At 45.3% G+C, this 26,189-nt stretch overlaps 2 protein-coding genes, 1 long non-coding RNA gene and 1 pseudogene across 6 annotated transcripts in view; 2 read left to right on the top strand and 2 right to left on the bottom strand.

The window, feature by feature from the left end:
• The window catches only part of LOC115079523, a 138,042-nt gene that overhangs the window by 68,217 nt on the left and 43,636 nt on the right, over window positions 1-26,189 (top strand). The window lies entirely within an intron of this gene.
• LOC115079522 (uncharacterized protein C11orf96 homolog) lies at window positions 1,219-2,328 on the bottom strand. Its single transcript, XM_029583164.1, has one exon. It carries the CDS (start codon window positions 2,015-2,017, stop codon window positions 1,655-1,657), a length of 363 nt encoding a protein of 120 aa, XP_029439024.1. The 5' UTR covers window positions 2,018-2,328; the 3' UTR covers window positions 1,219-1,654.
• LOC115079521 (uncharacterized protein C11orf96 homolog) lies at window positions 10,319-11,279 on the top strand. Its single transcript, XM_029583163.1, has one exon. It carries the CDS (start codon window positions 10,595-10,597, stop codon window positions 10,955-10,957), a length of 363 nt encoding a protein of 120 aa, XP_029439023.1. The 5' UTR covers window positions 10,319-10,594; the 3' UTR covers window positions 10,958-11,279.
• On the bottom strand, window positions 17,045-18,120 carry LOC115079519 (annotated as a pseudogene).

Consider the following 26,189-nt stretch of genomic DNA (forward strand, 5'->3'; position numbering starts at 1 on the left):
CAAAAAACAAAGCATGGGTCTAGGTCCTAACACCCCCTCTCCCCCTCCGCTGCCAAAATAAGAAAGATAAGCCCCCTCCCCCGGGCTCCGTGCCCCCACCCTCATCCACTCAATCTCCAGGCGCCCCTCCCCCATTGCTGCTGCCCGTGCAGTGCAGATTGATCTTTGCTAGTGACACACGGAAGGGGTAAGAAGGGGCATGGGGGGAGGTCTGGGAGTCACTGAGGCAGGCGGTGGGAGGGGTTTATTGATGTGGGGGTAGGGCTGGCTGCACTTTCAATTTTAATGAAACAAAAATCAAAATGTCCTGTTTTGTTTGAAATGAACGGAGATCCCTGTAATTCACGCCACGGAAATAAGGATGATTAATGGAGGGCAAACAGGCGCAAGACCTCAGCGTGACGCTCTCTGATGATCTCAAAGTAGCACAACAACAGGACTGCTGGGGCCATTGGGGAGAGACCTCACCCCAGGGCTACTGTGGCCATTTCTGGAGGCCAGAGGGAATATGGTCCAGAGAGAGGCTACCAAAATGAGATGACACGCAGGAGGGAGGGGCTTATAATTAACCTGCAAGAACCAAACCCTTTTCAGGAAATTATACAACAAAAATGAGAATTAAGAACATTTCACAGGAAGGGTGGTGGATGGAGAGAAAAGCGGCTCCTAGTGAAGGTGGAGGAGTCAAAAGCAGTAACTTTTACTGAAGAAAGCCTGGGCCAGTCAGAGGAGTTCATGGAATGAGCTTGGGTACACTCAGTGCTGCTCTAAGTCTGTAATTCACATTTCCATGCTCTTCTCTAACAGATTCTCTTCTGCTAAATCTTAGCTTAGTCGCTGCCTTTTCTTTTGAACCCAGCAATTTTCTACTGCTCCTTTGTCCTTCCAGCTGAGCTGGGATCTAGTGCGCGAGCCTTCTTTCACTTTCACACCTATTTCCTCCTGTTTTACATCTCCCCCAAACTTATTTCGTTGTAGTCACTGCAGTGGCAGCGGCCCTGCAGCAGAGCTCCTACCAGAAGCTTGCAAGCAGGAGCTCCGAATCTCCCCACCAGGTGGCAGCCTTGTGCCCAGGCACAGGAGGATGCACATTGCTGATCTGGCAAAATTAGGGCCAAATTTTCATCAAGTGGACACCCCGGCAAGAGCAGAAACGCCACCGGTGACAACAGAGAGCAAACAGCAACTGTTCATCAAAAGTATTTATTTATTTATCGGAAATACCAAAAGCATGAAAAATAAATTGAAACAATATTTTCTTAGAAAAACGTACAGGCATCAGGGTTTATCAAAATAGATTACATTTCATCCCACATAGAGAAAATTCTATAATCAAAGCATCACAAATGATATCTAAGAAACCCCCAATGTCCTCCTGAGGGAAAGGCTCAGCTGCTTGCTTGCTGGCAGTGGCTCTCGGGATCGGGCCCCTTCAGGACAGCTTCTCTCTCTCTCTCTGGAGCGTCCTTCCCTGTCCCTGTTGTCACCGGCTGCTGACAAGTTCCTCGCAGAGAGAAAAGTCAGAGCAGAGCCAGTCTTTAAGTAGCTTTGCAAAGCTTCTCCTCTGAAATCTCTTAGTTCCAGGGAGATCTTCTCCCTCTCTGAGGTGAAAGGTTGCAGACTTGGTCCTTCTGGCTGTGAGGGTGCCTGGGACTCAGAGAGCAGAATCAGAGTCACTGGAGTCCAGGCTGTGCCTCATCTTGCAGCTGCTGAGTTTCTCTCTCTGCAGGCACAGGTTCTGGGTGCTTCTCCTCAGACCCTCCAGAGACTGCAGGAAGGACTTCTTGGCTTTCTCCTCCTCTGCGGGGGAAATCCCTTCCTCCTCCAGCTCCTGGATCTCATCGAAGGTGCCTGAGTGGGCCTGACTCCAGGACTGCCTGCACCTCCTCAGCGTCGCTCTGGGTGCCTTGGCTGGGATGGGCTGGGGAAAGTCCTGGCTGATATAGATACACTGAGGCATGACCTCCTGGAAGCTGCAGCAGGTCCCCAGCACCTCAGCCTGCTTACTTGCCATCATTGCTCCTTTTCCGTTTTATGATCTGGCAGTGGTACAATTGCTTTCTTTCAGGGGAAGCAGAGAGGGAGAGGTTTCTGCAGTCACTCACGGCTCCGCTCTTCCCTCCTTGCTGCTGCCTGGAAATCTCTGCTCGGTGCTTTCTCTGTGGATCTGGCAGCTCCGGTAAGCAGGAGGAGATGCCCAGCTCTCTGCCCTGGAGCTGCTGCCTGGGTTTCTCTCTGCCTCTCTGCTTCCCTGCTTTATATGCAGGCTCCCCTCCCACAGGCCGGCAGCCGGTGACAGCTCATACCATTTAAAGCATGGCATCCGGCGGGGCGGGCACTGACGTGTCTGAGCCATGCGTGAGTACAGAGGGGTAAAAGCTGCTGAAGGGAGCCCTGGTCCATCAGGCAGGGAGGGTCCCGGGGAGAATCAAACCTGCTCCTTCTCCCTGTAACAGATGGCAGTGGGAGGCGGGGGTCTGCAAGAATGCAAAATCTAAACAGTTTTAAGTTGAAATGATTTATATGGGGTTGTGTACCAGGATCTTTTTTTAAAGATTAGTTCTCTCATTGTAAGCCTTATCATAACCCCCTGATGGAAGACAGAATTATTCTCTGTTGTTGCAACCAGATCGACGCTGTCGTCAGTAGGCTAAAAAAGATTCATCCACTCAAGGCCGATACGGACATTATTACTTGGCTCCCTTTCCAGAAAGCTTACATTCATTTCTTTTAGCCATACAGTTGTCTTTCAGCTTCCAGCACAATTGGAATTGGCTTCTATTGGGCTTTGTCAAAAGGCTTCATTTGCAGCTTCACTGATTGCTGACAAGTTCCTCGCAGAGAGAAAAGTCAGAGCAGAGCCAATCTTTAAGTAGCTTTGCAAAGCTTCCTCCTCTGCAATCTCTCATTTCCAGGGAGATCTTCTCCCTCTCTGAAGTGAAAGGTTACAGACTTGGTCCTTCTGGCTGTGAGGGTGCCTGGGACTCAGAGAGCAGAATGAGAGTCACTGGAGTCCAGGCTTTGTCATCACAACAGCAGTCTCTAGTCTTGGAGCCGGCTGTGGCTTCCTCCACAACTCATCATGAGGCCGATGCAAAACAGTGTGCTCAGGCCAGTGCACTCTTTAACCCGCGCTTGGACACGTGTTTCGGAGGCACTTCCATAACGTGTGTCCAACGTGCCCTGAAACTAATAGCACTCATCACATGCAAATGCATGTTGATGAGGCTATTAGTTATTCACCCCACATGCAAAAATATCTGTGTATCCAATCCGTACATTTTTACGCTCATAAAAGTGTATAGAAAAGCAGAAAATACTGCTTTTCTGTACATCCTCCAACTTAATATCGTGGTGATATTAAGTCAGAGAAACAAAAAGTTTAAAAGATTAAAAAAATAATTAAAAAGTAAAGAGTGCTGGCAGTCAGGATAGAGAAATGGACGTTGGGTTAACAAGCGCCCATTTTCTCAACCCTTGGCTGTGCGCCGGTTAGAAAACGGATGCCGATAAATTTAGCGTCCGCTTTCTTAACCTGATGACATCCGACCTCTCCTGGGCTCCCCCTGCAATCAACCCTAGCCCCTCCCTGGCAACGTGACCCCAATTTAAATATTGCATGCGCTGTCGAGAGAGGTGCCTGGGTGCGCATTGGAAAAGCAGGCGCTGAACACTCAGTGCCCTCTTTGGCGCACTTTTATTGCATCGGCCCCCATGTCTGAGCCCCTCCTGGCAGTGGCTTCAGCTGTTGCTTTTGTGCAGTGGCTGATATCTCCCCTTTGGAGGTGGTGCCGGGAGACTCAGAGCTGTCTCTGCAGCCTCCTCAGACCTAAGCACTAGGAGGTGCCTTGAGCTGATATTGCAAAGGGGGAAAAGCAGACCTAGAAGAGATTGGGCTTAACTAAAAAGAGCACCACATGAAAAGGAAGAGGAAAAAAGGATGCGGTGGCTGGAAAAGTAAGGAGAAAGGAACTAGTATTCCAAATATACACGGGATCCTGGAATGAGGAGCACAGGGAAAAAGAAGTGGGCAAACCATCAGGATGGGAAAGGCAGAAGTGAAAGAAAGATAACCGAAGCAGTGAGGTGAGGTGGAGGATGCAAAGCTGGGACTGAGAGAACAAACGGGAGTAATACGAGGAGGGAAACAATGAAGAAAAGCAAAATGCTACATACTCCTGTTTGGTATTCACTGAGGAAGGGACTGGAGATGGACCGGAGTTTGATGGCAGCGGTGCATATGGTAGTGAGGGAGATGCCAGGCCATTTCTGCACGAGAAAACTAGGGAAACAAAGCAAGGGAGCAAGTCGGATACATCCTAGGATAGTGAGGAAGGTCAGAGGTTCCGGCGGGTTCACTACAAACGGTTTTATTGTTTTACTATTACAAATGTTATTTATTGTTTATTACTATTATTATCCTCGTTCTTAATCACGTTACTGTTACTCCTCACTGCTCCCTACATCAAACGTTTTTATTGTTTATTACTATTACAAATGTTATTTGTTTATTACTATTATTATCCTCGTTCTTAATCACGTTACTGTTACTCCTCACTGCTCCCTACATCAAACGGTTTTATTGTTTATTACTATTACAAATGTTATTTGTTTATTACTATTATTATCCTCGTTCTTAATCACGTTACTGTTACTCCTCACTGCTCCCTATGTTTTTATTGTTTATTACTATTACAAATGTTATTTATTGTTTATTACTATTACTATCCTCGTTCTTAATCACGTTACTGTTACTCCTCACTACTCCCTACATCAAACGTTTTTATTGTTTATTACTATTACAAATGTTATTTATTGTTTATTACTATTACTATCCTCGTTCTTAATCACGTTACTGTTACTCCTCACATTTTTATTGTTTATTACTATTACAAATGTTTATTGTTTTACTATTACTATCCTCGTTCTTAATCATGTTACTGTTACTCCTCACTACTCCCTACATCAACGTTTTTGTTTATTACTATTACAAATGTTATTTATTGTTTATTACTATTACTATCCTCGTTCTTAATCACGTTACTGTTACTCCTCATGTTACTGTTTCTAGTCGTTCCCTGTATCAAACAAAAGGAAATTCTTGACTTCCTGCACCTTTAAGTTAAATGTAAACCGATGTGATATGCAAATCGAACACTGGTATATAAAACAAACAAATAATTAAATACATCTTTCTCCAGTTGCACAGGACATCTCCAGAGATGTATTTAATTATTTGTTTGTTTGTTTTATATACCAGTGTTCGATTTGCATATCACATCGGTTTACATTTAACTTAAAGGTGCAGGAAGTCAAGCATTTCCTTTTTGTTTTTTACAAGTGGTAATAGGGACGAGGCTGGAAATTACAGGCCAGTTACTCTGAATTTAGTGGTGGCAAAATTAAAGGAGGTTCTTCTGAAGGACAGATTAATGAAGCATTTTGAATGCAGTGGCATGCGGAATCTGAGACAGTGAGGTTTACCAGAGGAAAATCATATCAGATGACTCTGATTGATATTGTTCATTGGGTGACCAGAAAGATTGGACACAGGTGATGAATCCAGCATATTTAGATTTCATCAGCTGTTATATTATCTTTCCCACACAGAAAGCTCATAAATAAACTGAACAATCTAGGGGTAAGACCTAAGGTGGTTGACTGGGAAAGAAATTCAGTAACAGTCCTATATGTGTCCCAATCTTTCTAAGAGGAACCAATCATCACTTCATAAAAATGCCTGCCTGAACAGAAGGGTTTTTAACAAGCCCTTAATCATTTTAGTGCAGTCTGTCGTCTTTAGCTCACGCTTAGTGCTGCCTCTGAAAATCCACCTTCCATTGTTTCAGCTAGCTGAGCCTGGCGATCCATTGCAGCATCCAAAAGGGCCCAGTGAGAGGAGCGATGTGTCCTTGTAGGGTTGTACACCTGCATAAGAACATAAGAAATTGCCATGCTGGTTCAGACCAAGGGTCCATCAAGCCCAGCATCCTGTTTCCAACAGAGGCCAAAACCAGGCCACAAGAACCTGGCAATTACCCAAACACTAAGAAGATCCCATGCTACTGATGCAATTAATAGCAGTGGCTATTCCCTAAGTATAATTGATTAATAGTCATTAATGGACTTCTCCTCCAAGAACTTATCCAAACCTTTTTTGAACCCAGCTACACTAACTGCACTAACCACATCCTCTGGCAACAAATTCCAGAGCTTTATTGTGCGTTGAGTGAAAAATAATTTTCTCCGATTAGTCTTAAATATGCTACTTGCTAACTTCATGGAATGCCCCCTAGTCCTATTATTCGAAAGTGAAAATAACCAATTCACATCTACTCATTCAAGACCTCTCATGATCTTAAACACCTCTATCATATCCCCCCTCGGCCGTCTCTTCTCCAAGCTGAAAAGTCCTAATCTCTTCAGCCTTTCCTCATAGGGGAGCTGTTCCATTCCCCTTTATCATTTTGGTTGCCCTTCTCTGTACCTTCTCCATCGCAACTATATCTTTTTTGAGATGCGTCGACCAGAATTGTACACAGTATTCAAGGTGTGCTCTCACCATGGAGCGATACAGAGGCATTATGACATTTTTCAGTTCTATTAACCATTCCCTTCCTAATAATTCCTAACATTCTGTTTGCTTTTTTGACTGCTGCAGCACACTGAGCCGATGATTTCAATGTATTCTCCACTATGATGCCTAAATCTTTTTCCTGGGTGGTAACTACAGCATGGGTTATTTTTCCCTATATGCAACACCTTGCACTTGTCCACATTAAATTTCATCTGCCATTTGGATGCCCAATCTTCAATTCTTGCAAGGTCCTCCTGCAATGTATCACAGTCTGCCTGTGATTTAACTACTCTGAATAATTTTGTATCATCTGCAAATTTGATAACCTCACTCACCCATGGGAGGCTGTCAAGCAAAAGCAACTGAGGTACAAACACCGCTACTTCATATCCAACAGGAAGCCAGTGGAAGCCAAACACAACAGGCGAAATATGGCCTTTCATACTGCAGCCTGGGATTAACCGGGCTGCAGCATTTTCTAAAAGTTGTAGTGTTTTTAATGTAGATGCCAGTAATCCTAAATAGACTAACTTGCAATAGTCCAGTGTCAGATGCATGAAAGCTTGAACAACTGAGCGAAAGTCTGCGGGCCGTAATAAAGGTTTAAGGCCACATAATAGCCATAATTTATAAAAGCCAGATGTAACAAAAGCCTTTACTAGATGGATAAAAGACAGGTTAGAATCAATAATTGCCCCTAGGCTTCTCACCTCTGTCACAATTTTTGATTCCTCTCCTGGATGTGTGTCACTGTGTTGAATGAGCATGACTTCATTTTTTGATAAATTCAAAGCAAGTTTATTATGGATAAGCCAACACTTCTCTGTAACCAAGCAAAGAGAGGTCATGGAAGATGTATTGGACTATGAGGAACCCAAGGGAATATAAAATTGTATGTCATTGGCATACAATCAAAACCCCTCATAGAGTCCAGCAAATCGATATTAAATAAGAGCAGTGATAAGGTCGAACCCTGTGGCACTCCTATCAGAATTGGGTACCAGTCAGAGTTGATCTTACATATCTTCACTTGCTGCTTCCTTCCACTGAAACCAGCTTAAAACATTACCTCAAATCTCTTAGACGATATAGGAGGATCTTGTAGTCATAGTCAATCACATCAAATGCTGATGAGATGTCAAGTATTACAAGAATGTATCTCTAGTTGCTATCAAGACCTCTCCTAATGGCGTTGAAAAGTGAAAGTAACAATCTCAGTGCTCAGGGAACCTCTAAACCCAATCTGAACCTGGTTTAAGATCTCATGTTCCTCAACAAAATCCACCAACTGTTATAACACAGCAGGTCCTATGAGCTTGGTCACAAAGGACAAGGATGAAATTGGGCAATAGTTGGTCAGATCAGCTGGATCTAAATTTGGCTTCTTCAGTAGTGGCTTCATGGAGGTCCGTTTCAACACCTTTGGCATATGACTTTCACTAAGAGAGAGGTTAACCAAAGATGCAAGCATTTAAAGGGCAGTAAGATGAGATGATTTTAAAGATTTCAAATTCAGAAATCACATCAAATGAAGCCCACTTACTGTCACAGGGGTCTGGAAACGTGGCCGGTGCATCCCATTAGGTGAACTAGGCAGTCACCTAGGATGCCAACCATTAGGGACCAGTGAAGAGCAGCCATGTGGGGCCAAGAGCAGCCCCCATCCTGCTCACGGCCCAGAGAAGCACAAATCGGCCGGCTGCAAGCAGTGCCCATTCTGCTCATGACCGAGAGGCATCTCAGTGAATGAGGTTGGGACCGGGGTGCAAAGCAGAAGGTTCACCTAAGGGCGCCTAACACCCTTGCAGCGGCCCTGTCTGGAAGCACTTCAAACCAGTGAGGAACATTTGCAAAAGCAGAAGAGATCTTTAACAGCTGACAAAAGCTCCTTAAAGTCTACTTCCATTTGTGATATACAGAATGACATTTTTTATTTATCGATCAGTATCTTTTGAGCAGACAAATGTGACTGATAGAAATGAAAGGCCCCAGAAGATTGAGACCTATGCCAGGATAACTCCTGTTTTCACAGACATCGACCTCAGTGAATTTCAGGAGTCAGCCATTGCTGGGCCTTTGAGTGATGCTGGTGGACCCTGTCCAAAACACTGGATCTAAATATGTATAAGCTAGAGGAGCTAGGAAAAATGGCAGAGACATTCAAATAGCAGAAAGACGTTAATAGAGTACAAGAAATAAAGCTTATTCAATGAAAGGAAACTATAGAACAAGAGATCATGATATAAGGTTCTAAAAGGGTGGAAAACATAAGACGTGATCTAGCGAAGCTCAAGGAATGGTCTAAGATCTGACAGCTAAGATTTAATGCCACTTGGCTCAAAATCTACATCTCTGAAATGCCCTCACCCAGCCAATAGCTGTCTCCCCAGAGTCCCCTGCAGAACAAATGTTGCTGTAAGAACATAAGCACATAAGAAAATGCCATACTGGGTCAGACCAAGGGTCCATCAAGCCCAGCATCCTGTTTCCAACAGAGGCCAATCCAGGCCATAAGAACCTGGCAAGTACCCAAAAACTAAGTCTATTCCATGTTACCATTGCTAATGGCAGTGGTTATTCTCTAAGTGAACTTAATAGCAGGTAATGGACTTCTCCTCCAAGAACTTATCCAATCCTTTTTTAAACACAGCTATACTAACTGCACTAACCACATCCTCTGGCAACAAATTCCAGAGCTTTATTGTGTGTTGAGTGAAAAAGAACTTTCTCCGATTAGCTTTAAATGTGCTACATGCTAACTTCATGGAGTGCTCCCTAGTCTTTTTTTTTTTTTTTGTATCAACAGTAAGCACAGGCAAAAAGGCAGGGAGCTGTAAGAGAGGAGCCATTGGGTGGGGATGGGGGGACCAGAAAAGGAGCAGGCAAACTTCCTCTCAGGAGGAAAGAAAAAAACCTTTCCCCCTTTCTTTTTTTCTTTCACCTGCTCTGCCGGTGAAGCTCAACCAAAGCCACCATGGGGAGCAGGAGCAGCTGCTGGGACTCACACTACTGCCCTGGCCCAGAGCTGCTGCACCAGCCAGTCCTATCATTTGCTGCAGGTAGAAAATCCTGCTCTCAGCACCCACCAGTAGTGGCTGTGATGTCACAGCGTGTGGTCTGCCTCCACCTGCTGGGAAGGGAAAACAGCCCACGGCTGGACTGGTGTAGCAGGAAGAAATGGAAAAGGATATTTTGCTTTGAAACTATATCCATTGTGCAGAACTCTTTACTCAGAGACTGCATGATTTGCAGTTATACCTTTCCTTCTCTGGGGAATCCTGATCCAGAGCTGCAGTCAGTTTTTCTCTACAATGAAGCATCTGAAGGTGGCCCCTTGTCTGGTTCAGGGAGTGCCCTGGGAAGGAGGGGGGGGGGTGTCACATGCCAATCCCTGCACAACTCCCCCCCCCCCCCCAAAAAAAACAAAAACAAAACCCAGGACATGAAAAATTCGAGAGAATTAGTCAATCTCACATTTCAATTTCCAGTCAGCCTCTGGGACATGAATAGCTTTTTCACTACATGTATCCTGGGAAACATACAAAACACAAGCTTAGCTGCTGCACCCCTGCAGGCCCCCTCCTCAGGGAGAAGGAGCAGGTTTGATTCTCCCCGGGACCCTCCCTGCCTGATGGACCAGGGCTCCCTTCAGCAGCTTTTACCCCTCTGTACTCACGCATGGCTCAGACACGTCAGTGCCCGCCCCGCCGGATGCCATGCTTTACATGGTATGAGCTGTCACCGGCTGCCGGCCTGTGGGAGGGGAGCCTGCATATAAAGCAGGGAAGCAGAGAGGCAGAGAGAAACCCAGGCAGCAGCTCCAGGGCAGAGAGCTGGGCATCTCCTCCTGCTTACCGGAGCTGCCAGATCCACAGAGAAAGCACCGAGCAGAGATTTCCAGGCAGCAGCAAGGAGGGAAGAGCGGAGCCGTGAGTGACTGCAGAAACCTCTCCCTCTCTGCTTCCCCTGAAAGAAAGCAATTGTACCACTGCCAGATCATAAAAGGGAAAAGCAGCAATGATGGCAAGTAAGCAGGCTGAGGTGCTGGGGACCTGCTGCAGCTTCCAGGAGGTCATGCCTCAGTGTATCTATATCAGCCAGGACTTTCCCCAGCCCATCCCAGCCAAGGCACCCAGAGCGACGCTGAGGAGATGCAGGCAGTCCTGGAGTCAGGCCCACTCAGGCACCTTCGATGAGATCCAGGAGCTGGAGGAGGAAGGGATTTCCCCCGCAGAGGAGGAGAAAGCCAAGAAGTCCTTCCTGCAGTCTCTGGAGGGTCTGAGGAGAAGCACCCAGAACCTGTGCCTGCAGAGAGAGAAACTCAGCAGCTGCAAGATGAGGCACAGCCTGGACTCCAGTGACTCTGATTCTGCTCTCTGAGTCCCAGGCACCCTCACAGCCAGAAGGACCAAGTCTGCAACCTTTCACCTCAGAGAGGGAGAAGATCTCCCTGGAACTGAGAGATTTCAGAGGAGGAAGCTTTGCAAAGCTACTTAAAGACTGGCTCTGCTCTGACTTTTCTCTCTGCGAGGAACTTGTCAGCAGCCGGTGACAACAGGGACAGAGAAGGACGCTCCAGAGAGAGAGAGAGAAGCTGTCCTGAAGGGGCCCGATCCCGAGAGCCACTGCCAGCAAGCAGCAGAGCCTTTTCCAGAAAAAGGCTCTAGGTTTTTCTTATATATTTTGTAATACTTTGATACAGAATTTTCTCTTTGTGGGATGAAGCCTAAAGGTTTGGATAGAGTGAGCATATCAAGTTTATATTTATTTTTGTACTTGTAGCACTTATTTCGTATGATTGTCCTTGAATAAATATAATATTGCTAAAGAAAATTATATTCGCATAGTCCTTACTGTGACTTCTCTGATTGCATTCTAGTTTTTCTGCCTTTTTCATGATTCTGAAAAGCTCAATTTTCAAAATTATATCCAGAGTTAGCTCTGCCTCGGGGATGTCATAGGACAAAATGAAATACAGAAAGTACTTAAGCTATGAATTCCACATACATATTAGCTTGCAAATTGCAAAGGCAAGAGACCTCTTGTTTTCAGTGTTCAGCCAGGACTTTGCTAACCTTTTTGTTTTATATCCAAGGAGTTGAGTGTAATTGCATTCTTGGGTATTGTTCTTTGTATTTTAAGTTTGGGCCCCATTTTTGCTTTCAAAACTATAATAATAGTTTGGGCCCTCTGAAATACAACAGCTTGTCTCCCTCAATATATAGCCTTGCGAGGAGCACCACTCAGATCCAGTCTGAGGCAGAGGAAGGTCCTTCCACAATTCTGGCCTCTGTTGATTCTTTATCATGCGATTCAAAAATGTGAAAAGCGCTGGTAATTTCATGGGCTCTAAGCCTGTCTATCGCAGGAGCTGTCCAGACCGCGGTGCTGAAGAGCTTGGATAAACCCCTAGGTTTACTGACCGTTCTTGTTTAGTCTTATTACTAAATCTACTCTTCTTTTGGAATAAAAGCTGTATTCCTTATATTATGGGCCACATCCAGATTCTTTCAAATCTCCCTCCTCACTATCATGCTTCAGTTGGTTATGAGTTTACAGCGATATACAGCATTATTGCATGCGAGCAATTCTCTGTCATGCAAGCTAATGTACATTTTCACTCATTCTCTTCCTTCCTACTACACACATTATTGAGAGTTCACCGCTCATCTTTTCTGGGATACAAAAAGTAACAGCATACTCTAGAAATACTCACAATATAAAAGATTAATTCCTCATAACTCTGACTGCAGAATCATTTGCTGGTATTTGTTTATGTATATCAGTAATTCAGTCCGTGATCTGTCAGTCCTGTGTCATTTCGTGTTTTGGTTCATAAACTGCTGAAGGCTGAAAATGGTTGTGATGTTTCTTGCAAATAAGTAATCCTATTGCCCATCCTCATTTCCTGTATAATCACTTCTGAACTATCAAAGTTTCTCATCATAAAAAGGGTAGAATGAAGACTGTAGTTTCAAGTGTAGTAAGAATAGGCAGATGTTGTTTGTGAAGGAAATTTTCCCAAGTTCTGTGCAGTTCTTCTGATTAGGCAAAGTATGCAAATGGGACGAGGCATAATTTTTCAGGCACTTCAAAGCAGTATAAAAATAAATAAATATTAATATTAAAATGCACTCTATGCATTAAAATGATTTCAGGCACTATAGGCAATTCCTTATCACTGGATGGCTTAATTTTATGTTTTCTGACTCTACCATTCTCTTTAACGTCTTCTAACTGTGATCATGGTTTTCCCAAGAGGAATGAAAAATTGTTTGTATTTTCTTTTTCCCCAGTTGTGCCTTTCTTATGGAGTTGGGTTCTGTAAAAAGAGAAATACTCATGAAGTGAGGGAAAGAAAGAGGGAGACTGGTGGGGAGGGTAAGAAAGAGAAACTGGAGGGAATGGAGAAAGAGAGAGCAAAAGGCAAACAGAATGTTAGGAATTATTAGGAAGGGAATGGTTAATAAAACAAAAAATGTCATAATGCCTCTGTATCATTCCATGGTGAGACCCCACCTTGAATACTGTGTACAATTCTGGTCGCCACATCTCAAAAAAGATATAATTGCACTGGAGAAGGTACAGAGAAGGGCAACCAAAATGATAAAGGGGAATGGAACAGCTCCCCTATGAGGAAAGGCTGAAGAAGTTAGGACTTTTCAGCTTGGAGAAGAGACGGCCGAGGGGGGATATGATAGGTGTTTAAAATCATGAGAGGTCTAGAACGGGTAGATGTGAATCGATTATTTACTCTTTCAGATAATAGAAGGACTAGGGGGCATTCCATGAAGTTAGCAAGTAGCACATTTAAAACAAATTGGAAAAAATTATTTTTCACTTAGGGGTAGATTTTCAGAGCCCTGCTCGCCTAAATCCGCCCAAAACCGGGCGGATTTAGGCGAGCAGGGCCCTGCGCGCCGGGAAGCCTATTTTACATAGGCCTCCCGGCGCGCGCAGAGCCCCGGGACTCGCGTAAGTCCCGGGGTTCTCGGAGGGGGGGCGTGTCGGGGGCGTGTCGGGGGGCGGGCCCGGTCGTCGCGGCGTTCCGGGGGCGTGTCGGCAGCGTTTTGGGGGCGGGTACGGGGCGTGGCTACGGCCCGGGGGCGTGGCCGCGCCCTCCGTACCCGCCCCCAGGTCGCGGCCCGGCGCGCAGCAGGCCCGCTGGCGCGCGGGGATTTACGTCTCCCTCCGGGAGGCGTAAATCCCCCGACAAAGGTAAGGGGGGGGTGTAGACAGGGCCGGGCGGGTGGGTTAGGTAGGGGAAGGGAGGGGAAGGTGAGGGGAGGGCAAAGGAAAGTTCCCTTCTAGGCCGCTCCGATTTCGGAGCGGCCTAGGAGGGAACGGGGGTAGGCTGCGCGGCTCGGCGCGCGCAGGCTATACGAAATCGATAGCCTTGCGCGCGCCGATCCAGGATTTTAGTAGATACGCGCGACTACGCGCGTATCTACTAAAATCCAGCGTACTTTTGTTTGCGCCTGGAGCGCAAACAAAAGTAGGCTGTTCGCGCTCGTCTGAAAATCTACCCCTTAATGCACAGTTAAGCTCTGGAATTCATTTCCAGAGTATGTGATTAGGGAAGTTAGTGTAGCTGGATTTAAAAAAGGTTTAGACAATTTCCTGGAGGAGAAGTCCATAAATTGCTATCATTCAAGTTGTCTTAGAGAATAGCCACTTCTTATTACCGGCATTAGTAGCATGGGATCTGTTTACTGTTTGGGTATTTGCCAAGTACTTGTATCCTGGATTGGAAACAGGATGCTGGGCTTGATGGATCCTTAGTCTGATCCAACTTCTTATGACTTGAAAGGATAGAGGGAGAGAAAGAGAGTCTGGTAGGGATGGAGAAGGAAGAGAGTCTGATAGGGTGGGGGACAGCAGAGGGTGGAGTGTGCAGGTGAGGGAGAGAAAGTTATAGAATAAAAAAAGGAGAGAAAGACTGGTGACGCTGGGGGGAGAGAGAATCTGGTGAAGAGAGAGGAGGAGAGAGCTTGGTGGGAGAGATACTTGTGGGGTAAGGGAGAAGGAGATTTGACAATAAAGACATGAATTTAACATAAATCTTTTGCAAGGTGCAGCTAGTAAGAAAATAGTATTGGACAAGTGTCAACTATTATTTTTTATTTTTAAATTGAAAAAGAAATAAAAAATAACATTGGGCACAACAAGCCTGACTGCATCACTGGAAGCAAAAGAATAAATGTTTTGGTGGGAGTATAACCAATTGCATGGATGGAAGGAAAGCAAGACCGCAAAGTTTGCTCACTACTGCCATGGGATGCGATTACTTTTGTTTGGGAAACTTTGAATCCAGATCTTCCATAGATGCTGAATTGCCCAGTCAGACTGCAGGCTCAGCTAAACAAAGATTTCATAGGGAATGGAATGAAATACCAGACGGGCCCAATACACAACGGGGGAAGGCAAGTAGGCACTGGTTTACTCACCCAACTTAGGTGGGATTGAGGTAGGAAGACGGAAAAGTTCTTGGGTGCATTATAATTTAAGTAGGGCTGCAAGAGATCAGTATGTAGGTCCTGATTCCCAGCCAGTGCGAGATGACAGCTCTTATATCATAAGTGACACTGCTGCCAGAACCTAATTAAGCAAGGACTTCTCAGACAATTATTATGTCTAAAGTGCTTGTTTTATCTCATTTACCTAACAATAAATATCCAATAAAAAAAAGAGATTGTAAACCAAAATGGATGTCTTTGTATTGATTTTTCTTTGTTTCTTTTTATGTAAAGACAAGAAACAATTACCACTCCGAACAAGCAGCAGCATAATAGGACAGGTCTAGGAGCATAAGATCTGCCGAACTGGGACAGACCAAGGGTCCATCAAGCCCAGCATCCTGTTTCCAACAGTGGCCAATTCAGGCCACAGGAACCTGGCAATTACCCAAACATTAAATACATCTCATGCTGCTAATGCTGTATTCCCTATTGATTAATAGCAGTTTATGGATTTCTCACTCAGGAACTTATCCAAACCTGTTTTAAACCCAGCTATACTAACTGCCTTTATCAAATGCTCTGGCAATGAAATCCAGAGCTTATTTATGCATTGAGTGAAAAAGAATTTTCTCTGATTTATTTTAAATGTGCTACTTGCTAACTTCATGGAATGCCCCCTAGTCCTTGTATTATCGGAAAGTGTAAATAACCGAATCACATCTACCTGTTCTAGACCTCTCATGATTTTAAACACCTCTATCATATCCCCCCCTCAGCCGTCTCTTCTCCAAGCTGAACAGCCCTAACCTCTTCAGCCTTTCCTCATAGGGGAGCTGTTCCATCCTCTTTATCATTTTGGTCGCCCTTCTCTGTACCTTCTCCATCGCAATTATATCTTTTTTTGAGATGCGGCGACCAGAATTGTACACAGTATTCAAGGTGCGGTCTCACCATGGAGCGATACAAAGGCATTATGACATTTTCTGTTTTATTCACCATTCCCTTCCTAATAATTCCTAACATTGTTTGCTTTTCTGACTGCTGCAGCACACTGAGCTGATGATTTTAAAGTATTATCCACTATGATGCCTAGATCTTTTTCCTGGGTGGTAGCTCCTAATATGGAACCCAACATCGTATAACTACAGCAAGGGTTATTTTTCCCTATTTGCAATACCTTGCACTTGTCCACATTAAATTTCATCTGCCATTTGGATGCCCAATCTTCCAGTCTCACAAGGTCCTCCTGTAATGTATCACAGTCCGCTTGTGATTTAACTATTGTGAATAATTTTGTATCATCTACAAATTTGATCACCTCACTCATCATACCCCTTTCCAGATCATTTATAAATATCTTAAAAAGCTCCGGTCCAAGTTCAGATCCCTGAGGCACTCCACAGTTTACCTTTTTCCACTGTGAAAACTGCCCATTTAATCCTACTCTTCATTTCCTGTCTTTTAACCACTTTGCAATCCACAAAAGTAAATGAATGCCCTCTATACCTCCCTGTTGGATTGCAGACAATTAAAATTAACCAAAAGTTTGCCATTGTGTATTATAAACACACAGGTCACCAAATAGTGCTCTTCTCCCTCCCCCCTTTATCCATCCTATGAGAGTCACACACACACAATTCAGCTGAACTCTGCAAATTAATGTCACAAAATCAACAATTAACGGGACATAAAGGGCATCAGAAAGGATTCTTCAGTGGAAAATGCTGAGGACCAGAGCTTGAGTCCTGGCCAGGATTTTGCTCCCTGGCGAGAGTCAGGATAGGGGAAAATGATTGGGAGGCTCATGGTGCCCAGGTTTTCACTGATACTGAAGCCCAAAGGAGCAGGAGGAAAATGCAGAGTCAAAAAAAGCGTCTTCAGTAAACATTGTTTACATGTTTTTATTTATAATTTTGTAAAGATAAAGAATATATTCTTCCATAAATATATTAGATGAATGCAAAATCAGCATAAATAGAAAATTAATCTAAAAACTTATTCCAACCTCTTGCATAAATATAAATTAAAATATTAATAACCAACAATTTAAGTATGAAAATAAATATAAACTTGATGAGATCAGGCTGTCCAAAGCTCTTAAAATTCATCCCATAGAGAGAAAATTCTGTAATGAAAGCGTCACAAATGATATCTAAGAAACCCCCAATGTCCTTCTGAGGGAAAGGCTCTGCTGCTTGCTGGCAGTGGCTCTCGGGATCGGGCCCCTTCAGGACAGCTTCTCTCTCTCTCTGGAGCGTCCTTCCCTGTCCCTGTTGTCACCGGCTGCTGACAAGTTCCTCGCAGAGAGAAAAGTCAGAGCAGAGCCAGTCTTTAAGTAGCTTTGCAAAGCTTCCTCCTCTGAAATCTCTCAGTTCCAGGGAGATCTTCTCCCTCTCTGAGGTGAAAGGTTGCAGACTTGGTCCTTCTGGCTGTGAGGGTGCCTGGGACTCAGAGAGCAGAATCAGAGTCACTGGAGTCCAGGCTGTGCCTCATCTTGCAGCTGCTGAGTTTCTCTCTCTGCAGGCACAGGTTCTGGGTGCTTCTCCTCAGACCCTCCAGGGACTGCAGGAAGGACTTCTTGGCTTTCTCCTCCTCTGCGGGGGAAATCCCTTCCTCCTCCAGCTCCTGGATCTCATCGAAGGTGCCTGAGTGGGGCCTGACTCCAGGACTGCCTGCACCTCCTCAGCGTTGCTCTGGGTGCCTTGGCTGGGATGGGCTGGGGAAAGTCCTGGCTGATATAGATACACTGAGGCATGACCTCCTGGAAGCTGCAGCAGGTCCCCAGCACCTCAGCCTGCTTACTTGCCATCATTGCTGCTTTTCCCTTTTATGATCTGGCAATGGTACAATTGCTTTCTTTCAGGGGAAGCAGAGAGGGAGAGGTTTCTGCAGTCACTCTCGGCTCTGCTCTTCCCTCCTTGCTGCTGCCTGGAAATCTCTGCTCGGTGCTTTCTCTGTGGATCTGGCAGCTCCGGTAAGCAGGAGGAGATGCCCAGCTCTCTGCCCTGGAGCTGCTGCCTGGGTTTCTCTCTGCCTCTCTGCTTCCCTGCTTTATATGCAGGCTCCCCTCCCACAGGCCGGCAGCCGGTGACAGCTCATACCATGTAAAGCATGGCATCCGGCGGGGCGGGCACTGACGTGTCTGAGCCATGCGTGAGTACAGAGGGGTAAAAGCTGCTGAAGGGAGCCCTGGTCCATCAGGCAGGGAGGGTCCCGGGGAGAATCAAACCTGCTCCTTCTCTCTGTAACATCTCCTTATATAGCTAAAGCTTTGTTTATTTATTTCTTTATTTAAATTCTTTTCTATGCCGTCGTTAAGCTGGGAGCCGTCACAACGGTTAACAATGAGGCACATAAATTAATGTTGCTAAATGCATTTATTATACCAACTAGACAGGTGCCTGTAAGTTACGGTACAGAGTTTCATAATAACTATAGGGTGATAAGTGCGATACTTTCATTTGCAGTTTTTTATTTTATTGTTCCTGGGAATTCCAATGTTAAAACAAAAACAATGAGTGGCAAATAATTCTGTTGTAAGAAACAGGAGCAAATTATTTGGAAAAGTCATTATTCCTCTGATTTCTTTTTATTATAACATTGAAATTCCCAGGAAAAACAAACTGAAAACAAAGGCCCCTCTATTTATTTATTTGATTTATATCCCACCCTCGGCAGCACTGGCAACAAAGGAGAAGAAAGAGGAGCCAGTTGAAGAGTAGCATAGCTGGTACAGTTCCCCAGGCTCCACCAGCCAAAGACAAATACTTCACCTCTTGCACTAGGCCACCAAAGAGGATTATAGATAGAGTGATCCAGTGGCGCCTATCCTGCCAGGTCACCGAAGAGGATTATAGATAGAGTGATCCAGTGGTGCCTATCCTGCCAGACCACTGAAGAGGATTATAGATAGAGTGATCCAGTGGTGCCTATCCTGCCAGACCACTGAAGAGGATTATAGATAGAGTGATCCAGTGGTGCCTATCCTGCCAGACCACTGAAGAAGATTATAGATAGTGATCCAGTGGCGCCTATCCTGCCAGACCACTGAAGAGGATTATAGATAGAGTGATCCAGTGGTGCCTATCCTGCCAGGTCACCGAAGAGGATTATAGATAGTGATCCAGTGGTGCCTATCCTGCCAGACCACTGAAGAGGATTATAGATAGAGTGATCCAGTGGTGCCTATCCTGCCAGACCACTGAAGAGGATTATAGATAGAGTGATCCAGTGGTGCCTATCCTGCCAGACCACTGAAGAGGATTATAGATAGTGATCCAGTGGCACCTATCCTGCCAGACCACTGAAGAGGATTATAGATAGAGTGATCCAGTGGTGCCTATCCTGCCAGGTCACCGAAGAGGATTATAGATAGAGTGATCCAGTGGCGCCTATCCTGCCGGGCCACTGAAGAGGATTGTAGATAGAGTGATCCAGTGGCACCTATCCTGCCAGGTCACTGAAGACGACTGTACATAGAGTGATCCAGTGGCGCCTATCCTGCCAGGTCACTGAAGACGACTGTACATAGAGTGATCCAGTGGCGCCTATCCTGCCAGGTCACTGAAGACGACTGTACATAGAGTGATCCAGTGGCGCCTATCCTGCCAGGTCACTGAAGACGACTGTACATAGAGTGATCCAGTGGCGCCTATCCTGCCAGGTCACTGAAGACTGTACATAGAGTGATCCAGTGGCACCTATCCTGCCAGACCACTGAAGAGGATTATAGATAGTGATCCAGTGGCGCCTATCCTGCCAGACCACTGAAGAGGATTATAGATAGTGATCCAGTGGCACCTATCCTGCCAGACCACCGAAGAGGATTATAGATAGTGATCCAGTGGCGCCTATCCTGCCAGACCACTGAAGAGGATTATAGATAGAGTGATCCAGTGGTGCCTATCCTGCCAGGTCACCGAAGAGGATTATAGATAGTGATCCAGTGGCACCTATCCTGCCGGGCCACTGAAGACGACTGTACATAGAGTGATCCAGTGGCGCCTATCCTGCCAGACCACTGAAGAGGATTATAGAGTGATCCAGTGGCACCTATCCTGCCAGGTCACCGAAGAGGATTATAGATAGTGATCCAGTGGCGCCTATCCTGCCAGACCACCGAAGAGGATTATAGATAGAGTGATCCAATGGCGCCTATCCTGCCGGGCCACTGAAGAGGATTGTAGATAGAGTGATCCAGTGGCGCCTATCCTGCCGGGCCACTGAAGAGGATTGTAGATAGAGTGATCCAGTGGCGCCTATCCTGCCGGGCCACTGAAGAGGATTATAGATAGTGATCCAGTGGCGCCTATCCTGCCGGACCACCGAAGAGGATTATAGATAGTGATCCAGTGGCACCTATCCTGCCAGACCACCGAAGAGGATTATAGATAGTGATCCAGTGGCACCTATCCTGCCAGACCACCGAAGAGGATTATAGATAGTGATCCAGTGGCACCTATCCTGCCAGGTCACCGAAGAGGATTATAGATAGTGATCAAGTGGCACCTATCCTGCCGGGCCACTGAAGAGGATTATAGATAGTGATCCAGTGGCGCCTATCCTGCCGGGCCACTGAAGAGGATTGTAGATAGAGTGATCCAGTGGCGCCTATCCTGCCAGACCACTGAAGAGGATTGTAGATAGAGTGATCCAGTGGCGCCTATCCTGCCGGGCCACTGAAGAGGATTGTAGATAGAGTGATCCAGTGGCGCCTATCCTGCCAGACCACTGAAGAGGATTGTAGATAGAGTGATCCAGTGGCGCCTATCCTTCCAGGCCACTGAAGAGGATTGTAGATAGAGTGATCCAGTGGCGCCTATCCTGCCTGGTCACTGAAGAGGATTGTAGATAGAGTGATCCAGTGGCGCCTATCCTGCCGGGTCACTGAAGAGGATTGTAGATAGAGTGATCCAGTGGCGCCTATCCTGCCGGGCCACTGAAGAGGATTGTAGATAGAGTGATCCAGTGGCGCCTATCCTGCCAGACCACTGAAGAGGATTGTAGATAGAGTGATCCAGTGGCGCCTATCCTGCCAGGCCACTGAAGAGGATTACTGCTGGAGCTTGGGGAGAAGGGGGTAGCAGGGGTTGCTCAAGACAATCTGCTGCCTGAGGTGAGGGATGAGATGCTTCCCCCAAGGCACAACATAAATCAAGTTAGTGAGTGGGCCAGGGGAGGGGGTTCCCCTGGAGTCTGCCCTTTCAGTGATTTGAAATGCTGGGGAAGAGGAGAAAGCAGGGGGGTCAGGATTCCCAGAGGAATGCCAGATAAAGTGCCAGTGATAATATATCTAGGGAACTGGTAAACCTACCACACACCCAGGAACCCTACCAACTGCTGCTCTCTCAGGGCAGATGCAAGGGTATTAGGAGCCTTAGGTGAACCATATGCCATCACACCCCTCCTCCCTCACACAATTCAAAATTATGCATATATTTTAAAATGTCATATTAGCCACTTCCCCAACCCCAAAAGGGAAATCTTACATGCAAAAGGGCATTCAAAGTATCTCTTATATATGTATTATATTTACGTGCACTGCAGAAAACTCTGCAAAAAATACACTTGGAACCCATATGGTATTAGGCCTACTGGAAAGTATATTCTATGTAGGCTAGGCCCTCAGATACTTAATTATGATTACAATATTATAAACCTCCCATACCAAAACAGCACTAATTGCCAGAACCCAAACAGTAACAACCATTTCTATGAAAAGGCAACACTGTAAACATTACAAAAGGTCCTACAAAACCAATACAGCCTTATTAGGAAAATAGAACAAGCAATCTTTTAAAGATTTACAAGGAAAATACACATTAGCAGAATACCTTACTATAGTCACACATGCAGAACACAGACCCTCATCAAATAGAATAAACTGACTATAAAGTATAAATAGAAACAGGCATACAAAAATTGAACTGGAAAGCACAAGAAGTTAAAATCTGTATGCAATGCAACAATGGAAAATCACTATTCCTTGTTTAAACATCAAATACAATCAAGAAATATAAAACATCAACCATACCAATAAAAAGAATAAATGTCAAATCAGCTGATGAATAGTAAAATATCCAATAATAAAAAATGCATACAAATGTTTTTTTTAAATGTATCAAACACCAATAAAATATTTCAAAACTGCTATTAATTAATAAGCAATAGTAGCTTGAGATCTGTTTAATGTTTGGGTACTTACCAGGTACTTGTGACTTGAATTGGCCACTGTTGGAAACAGGATACTGGGCTTGATGGACCCTCGGTCTCACCCAGTATGGCATTTCTTATGTTCTTATGTAACATCCAGATATGTAAAACTAATAGGAATGTAACAAATATCTTCCGTTTACCATACCTGGGAACTTTTGATTTCTAGCCACCATGAGATTCTCCTGGATTAGTGAGGGAGGGGGAGGAGGAGGGTGCAGAGACTTTATCCTCTCTTTCGCATACACACTGTAACAAATGTTCATTCTGTCTCTCCCACACAATGTTCATTCTCACACACATACTTATTCATTGATTCTCTCCTTGTCATACACACACAAGCTCTCACACACTCAAGTGGTTTTCTCTCTCTCACACAGACACACATAGGCACTCTCTCATACTCAGTGGCTCTCTCTCATTCACTCACAAACACAGGTGCTCTTACACTCAGTCATGCTCTCTCCCTCACACAAGCACTCTCTCATACTCAGTGGCTCTCTCTCACTCACAAACACAGGTGCTCTCTTACACTCAGTCATGCTCTCTCCCTCACACAAGCACTCTCTCATACTCAGTGGCTCTCTCTCACTCACAAACACAGGTGCTCTCTTACACTCAGTCATGCTCTCTCCCTCACACAAGCACTCTCTCATACTCAGTGGCTCTCTCTCACTCACAAACACAGGTGCTCTCTTACACTCAGTCATGCTCTCTCCCACACACACACACTCTCATGCTCAGTAGCTCTTTCTCCCTTATGTTCAGTGGTTCCTTCTCCTTCACATGCACAGGCACTCTCACTCAGGGGGTCTCTCTCCTTCACACATACACACACAGGCTCCCTTTCTCTCTCTCAAACACGCACACAGGCTTTCTCCTTATCTCTTCCTGACACATACAGCAACTCTCTCATGCTCAGTAGCGCTCTCTCCTTCTCTCAAACATGCCCACAGGCATTTTTCTTCTCTTTTCCTGACACACACAGGCACTCTCCTTCTCTGTCATACACACATTCAAGGCTGCAAGAGGGATGAACCACATCATTGAAGCTAAGCCACGAGAGTGGTATCATTCAAGATGGCTGGCAAGATTCATGTTTTGCTGTTGGGCTGTGTCACTGAAGATGGCCTTGGGTGGGGGCCATGTCATTCTTAAGTTGTGCAGTGAGGGGAGGGGGGGCCACATCACTCTTAAAATGCACCACGGGCGGGATGGGCTGCATCACTGAAGCTGTGCTGAGTTTCTTCTTTTGCACTGGGCCAAAGATGCACTGGGAGGGGAAAGGACTGTGTCACTCTACCATGGGAAGGGTGGGCCACGTCACTGAAGATGCGCCGTGGGGGTGGTGTCATTTAAGCTGTGCGATTGTGAATATTTTCTTCTGCCTCTGGGTTGGGAATCCTGTGGGTGCCTCGGAAAAGCTGAGCCGCCCGTCTCAGGATTCTTCTGCCCACGGGGGTGGATTCCATGCAGCAGTTTATTAAAGTTGTGCCGCTGGTGTTGGCCTGAATGCAGGGTGAGGTGGCTGCAGCAGATGCATTTTGGGGCCACTTTTTGCCACCTCAAAATTTTGCTGTCCCACCCTGCCTCATGATAGAACTGCCCCTTGGGGGGAGGAGGACATGAAGGAAGGAAGAATGGGTGGGTGTGGAGCAAGGAGAATGAGGGAGAAGTGGCTGGGGGATAGAGGAGAGCGCTAAGAATGTGGGTGGGAAAGAGGAAAGATGAGCATGAGAGAGCAAGTGGGGGTGGGAGGGAAGAGGACTGCAGTGAGGTGGGTGGGAATGGAGAAGGAGAGAGAGAGAGTTGCATGGGTGCAGAGCTTGTACTTGCTAGGGAAGAAAAGCACAGGGTATTCCTGCTATCCACCCGTCCAAAACAAATTATTGGGGATGTGAAGAAAGAGACAGCAGAAGCAGAAGTAATGGTAAAGAGTGCCTTTGGAAATGTCGTTTATTCCAGGGAGTGCATTTTGCAGTCTTGTTCTCTGTTGGTTGTGCTTCTCTGCAGCCTAAAATTCTGCTGGCTCATTGCTGCCATGTTGCAACGTATGGTGACTTTGCACCATCCGATACAGCCACTTCTAGATCGCTCTCTTACTTAGTTTCCATCAGTACTTCACTCCAGCTCCCTTGCTTTCTGTACTCTCAACGCACGACTGCAATTTGTGACGCTACGGCAGAACTGGCAAGCGCTCAACCACTTTGTAAGACTTCAGATCGCTCGTTATTTGTTTGCATTCCATCTGGAGTGTCCACCCTATAGAGATTAGTTGTCTGCAAAAAAATCCACACAGTCCCTAGTAGCCTCTCTGCAATACCCACTCACAAAAATACTGAATACCGGACCACTCCAGTGGTAAAGCCCCCTCTTTTCCTTGAGATAATTCCATTTACCTTTGCTCTCTTTTGGTATCTACCACTCTACCAGTTCTAGCCAAGTTTAAAGTCTTAGAACTCAGGTTTATGAAATTCCAGCTGCACCCCATCCAGTGACCTGCACTGATCTCATTCTCTGACCCCTTCGGCAAAGAAATTGATCAGATTTGTGCAACCTGATCTCAGCTGGAAAACCACTGTTTGCTACCACGGAGCTTGCAATCCATTAGCTTCTAAGGATGGACATAGGGAAACCTTTTATTTAGGGGGGTTTTTTCCATGTGGTTTGTTTATTTTCATTTAATTGAAACAAAATAAAACATGGGAGAAAAAAAATCAAAGGAAACAAAGAAGCTAAACTGTTTGATTTCCCCTATTGAAATGTAGAAAATACTTTTGGAAGTATTGTAAATGCTAGGGAATCTCCTCCCTCCAAGAACTAAAGCTTACCAGCTGCCGTCGCCTAAAAGGGAGTTGGAAACTAAGGTCTCTTCTATGGATAACTTGAACTTGACTTCTGTTCTTGAAAAAGCTATGGCAGGAGGAGTTTTTCCAGCTGCCTCATTGTTACCCTGGCTTTGGACTCTGACAAACATAATATTTTGAAATTGTTTTTTCAACATCATGATGATCTCTTCTTGGGCTTGAAAAATGTGCATATTTTCAGATCTTGCTAGGGTTGTTCACATTCAGAGAAGGTTTTTGTTACTTTGACCTGGCATGTTCAGTTGAAAGCTTTGTTTTGGCTAACTTTCCTGATAAATGTATTATTAAATTTCCAGGGGTTCAATATATTTTCTCTGACCCCTACCCAGTTGGGAACCTTCCTCTCGTGCACAAGTTGATACGCCCCTGCCTCCAGATCCCAGAGCCACTGGTTCACCCACTAATACTGTCGATACTGTAGAATGAAAGTGATAACCTCGGTTTGTGGTTTGGTTTACCTTCTTTGCTAATATTTCCTGTTTTTTCCCCTCTCTCTTTCATGTTGTTACTCAACAAGTATTGACTTGGATGTAAAAAAAATAAAAAGGCCGGGTTTCACCTTTCCCCCTCCTGTGCCACTGAAATACAAAAGGTAACCCTGTATAGAGTCCATCAAGCTAGGGCGAAAGAACCAAGTAGAAATCTCATCTTTGTGAGTCTTTCCTCACTCCAAATGACATCAAATCTTCACCTCGGTGAACTGTGCTGTTCATACATCTAAAACTGGCCCCTAAACCATCACCAACACATCACCTTGAGCTATTAGCTGGCCCTCCTATAGAGAGATAAACAGTTGACAACTATGAAGGCCTTATAAATAATCTCTCTCTCAAACGGAGGATGTCATAATGCATTACTCCATGTGCACCTTGAATACTGTGTGCAGAGAAGGGGCATGGAACAGCTGCCCTTTAAGGAAGTTAGGGCTCTTCAGTTTGGAGAAAAGACAACATGTAGAGGTCTACAAAATCATGAATACCTAAGCTATCATCTGATTGTAGCTGGACAGTCTGGTGTCTGTCCTGCAATGGCCATATCCCTTCAGTAGCTGGATAGAGTACCATACTGGCCTGG

Source organism: Rhinatrema bivittatum, chromosome 17 (genome assembly GCF_901001135.1).
Source record: "Rhinatrema bivittatum chromosome 17, aRhiBiv1.1, whole genome shotgun sequence".
In the NCBI taxonomy this organism is placed as follows: domain Eukaryota; kingdom Metazoa; phylum Chordata; class Amphibia; order Gymnophiona; family Rhinatrematidae; genus Rhinatrema; species Rhinatrema bivittatum.

Excerpts from the sequence above, each read along its gene's own strand:
- LOC115079522 (XM_029583164.1), bottom strand. The coding sequence starts at position 2,017 with ATGATGGCAAGTAAGCAGGCTGAGGTGCTGGGGACCTGCTGCAGCTTC.
- LOC115079521 (XM_029583163.1), top strand. The coding sequence starts at position 10,595 with ATGATGGCAAGTAAGCAGGCTGAGGTGCTGGGGACCTGCTGCAGCTTC.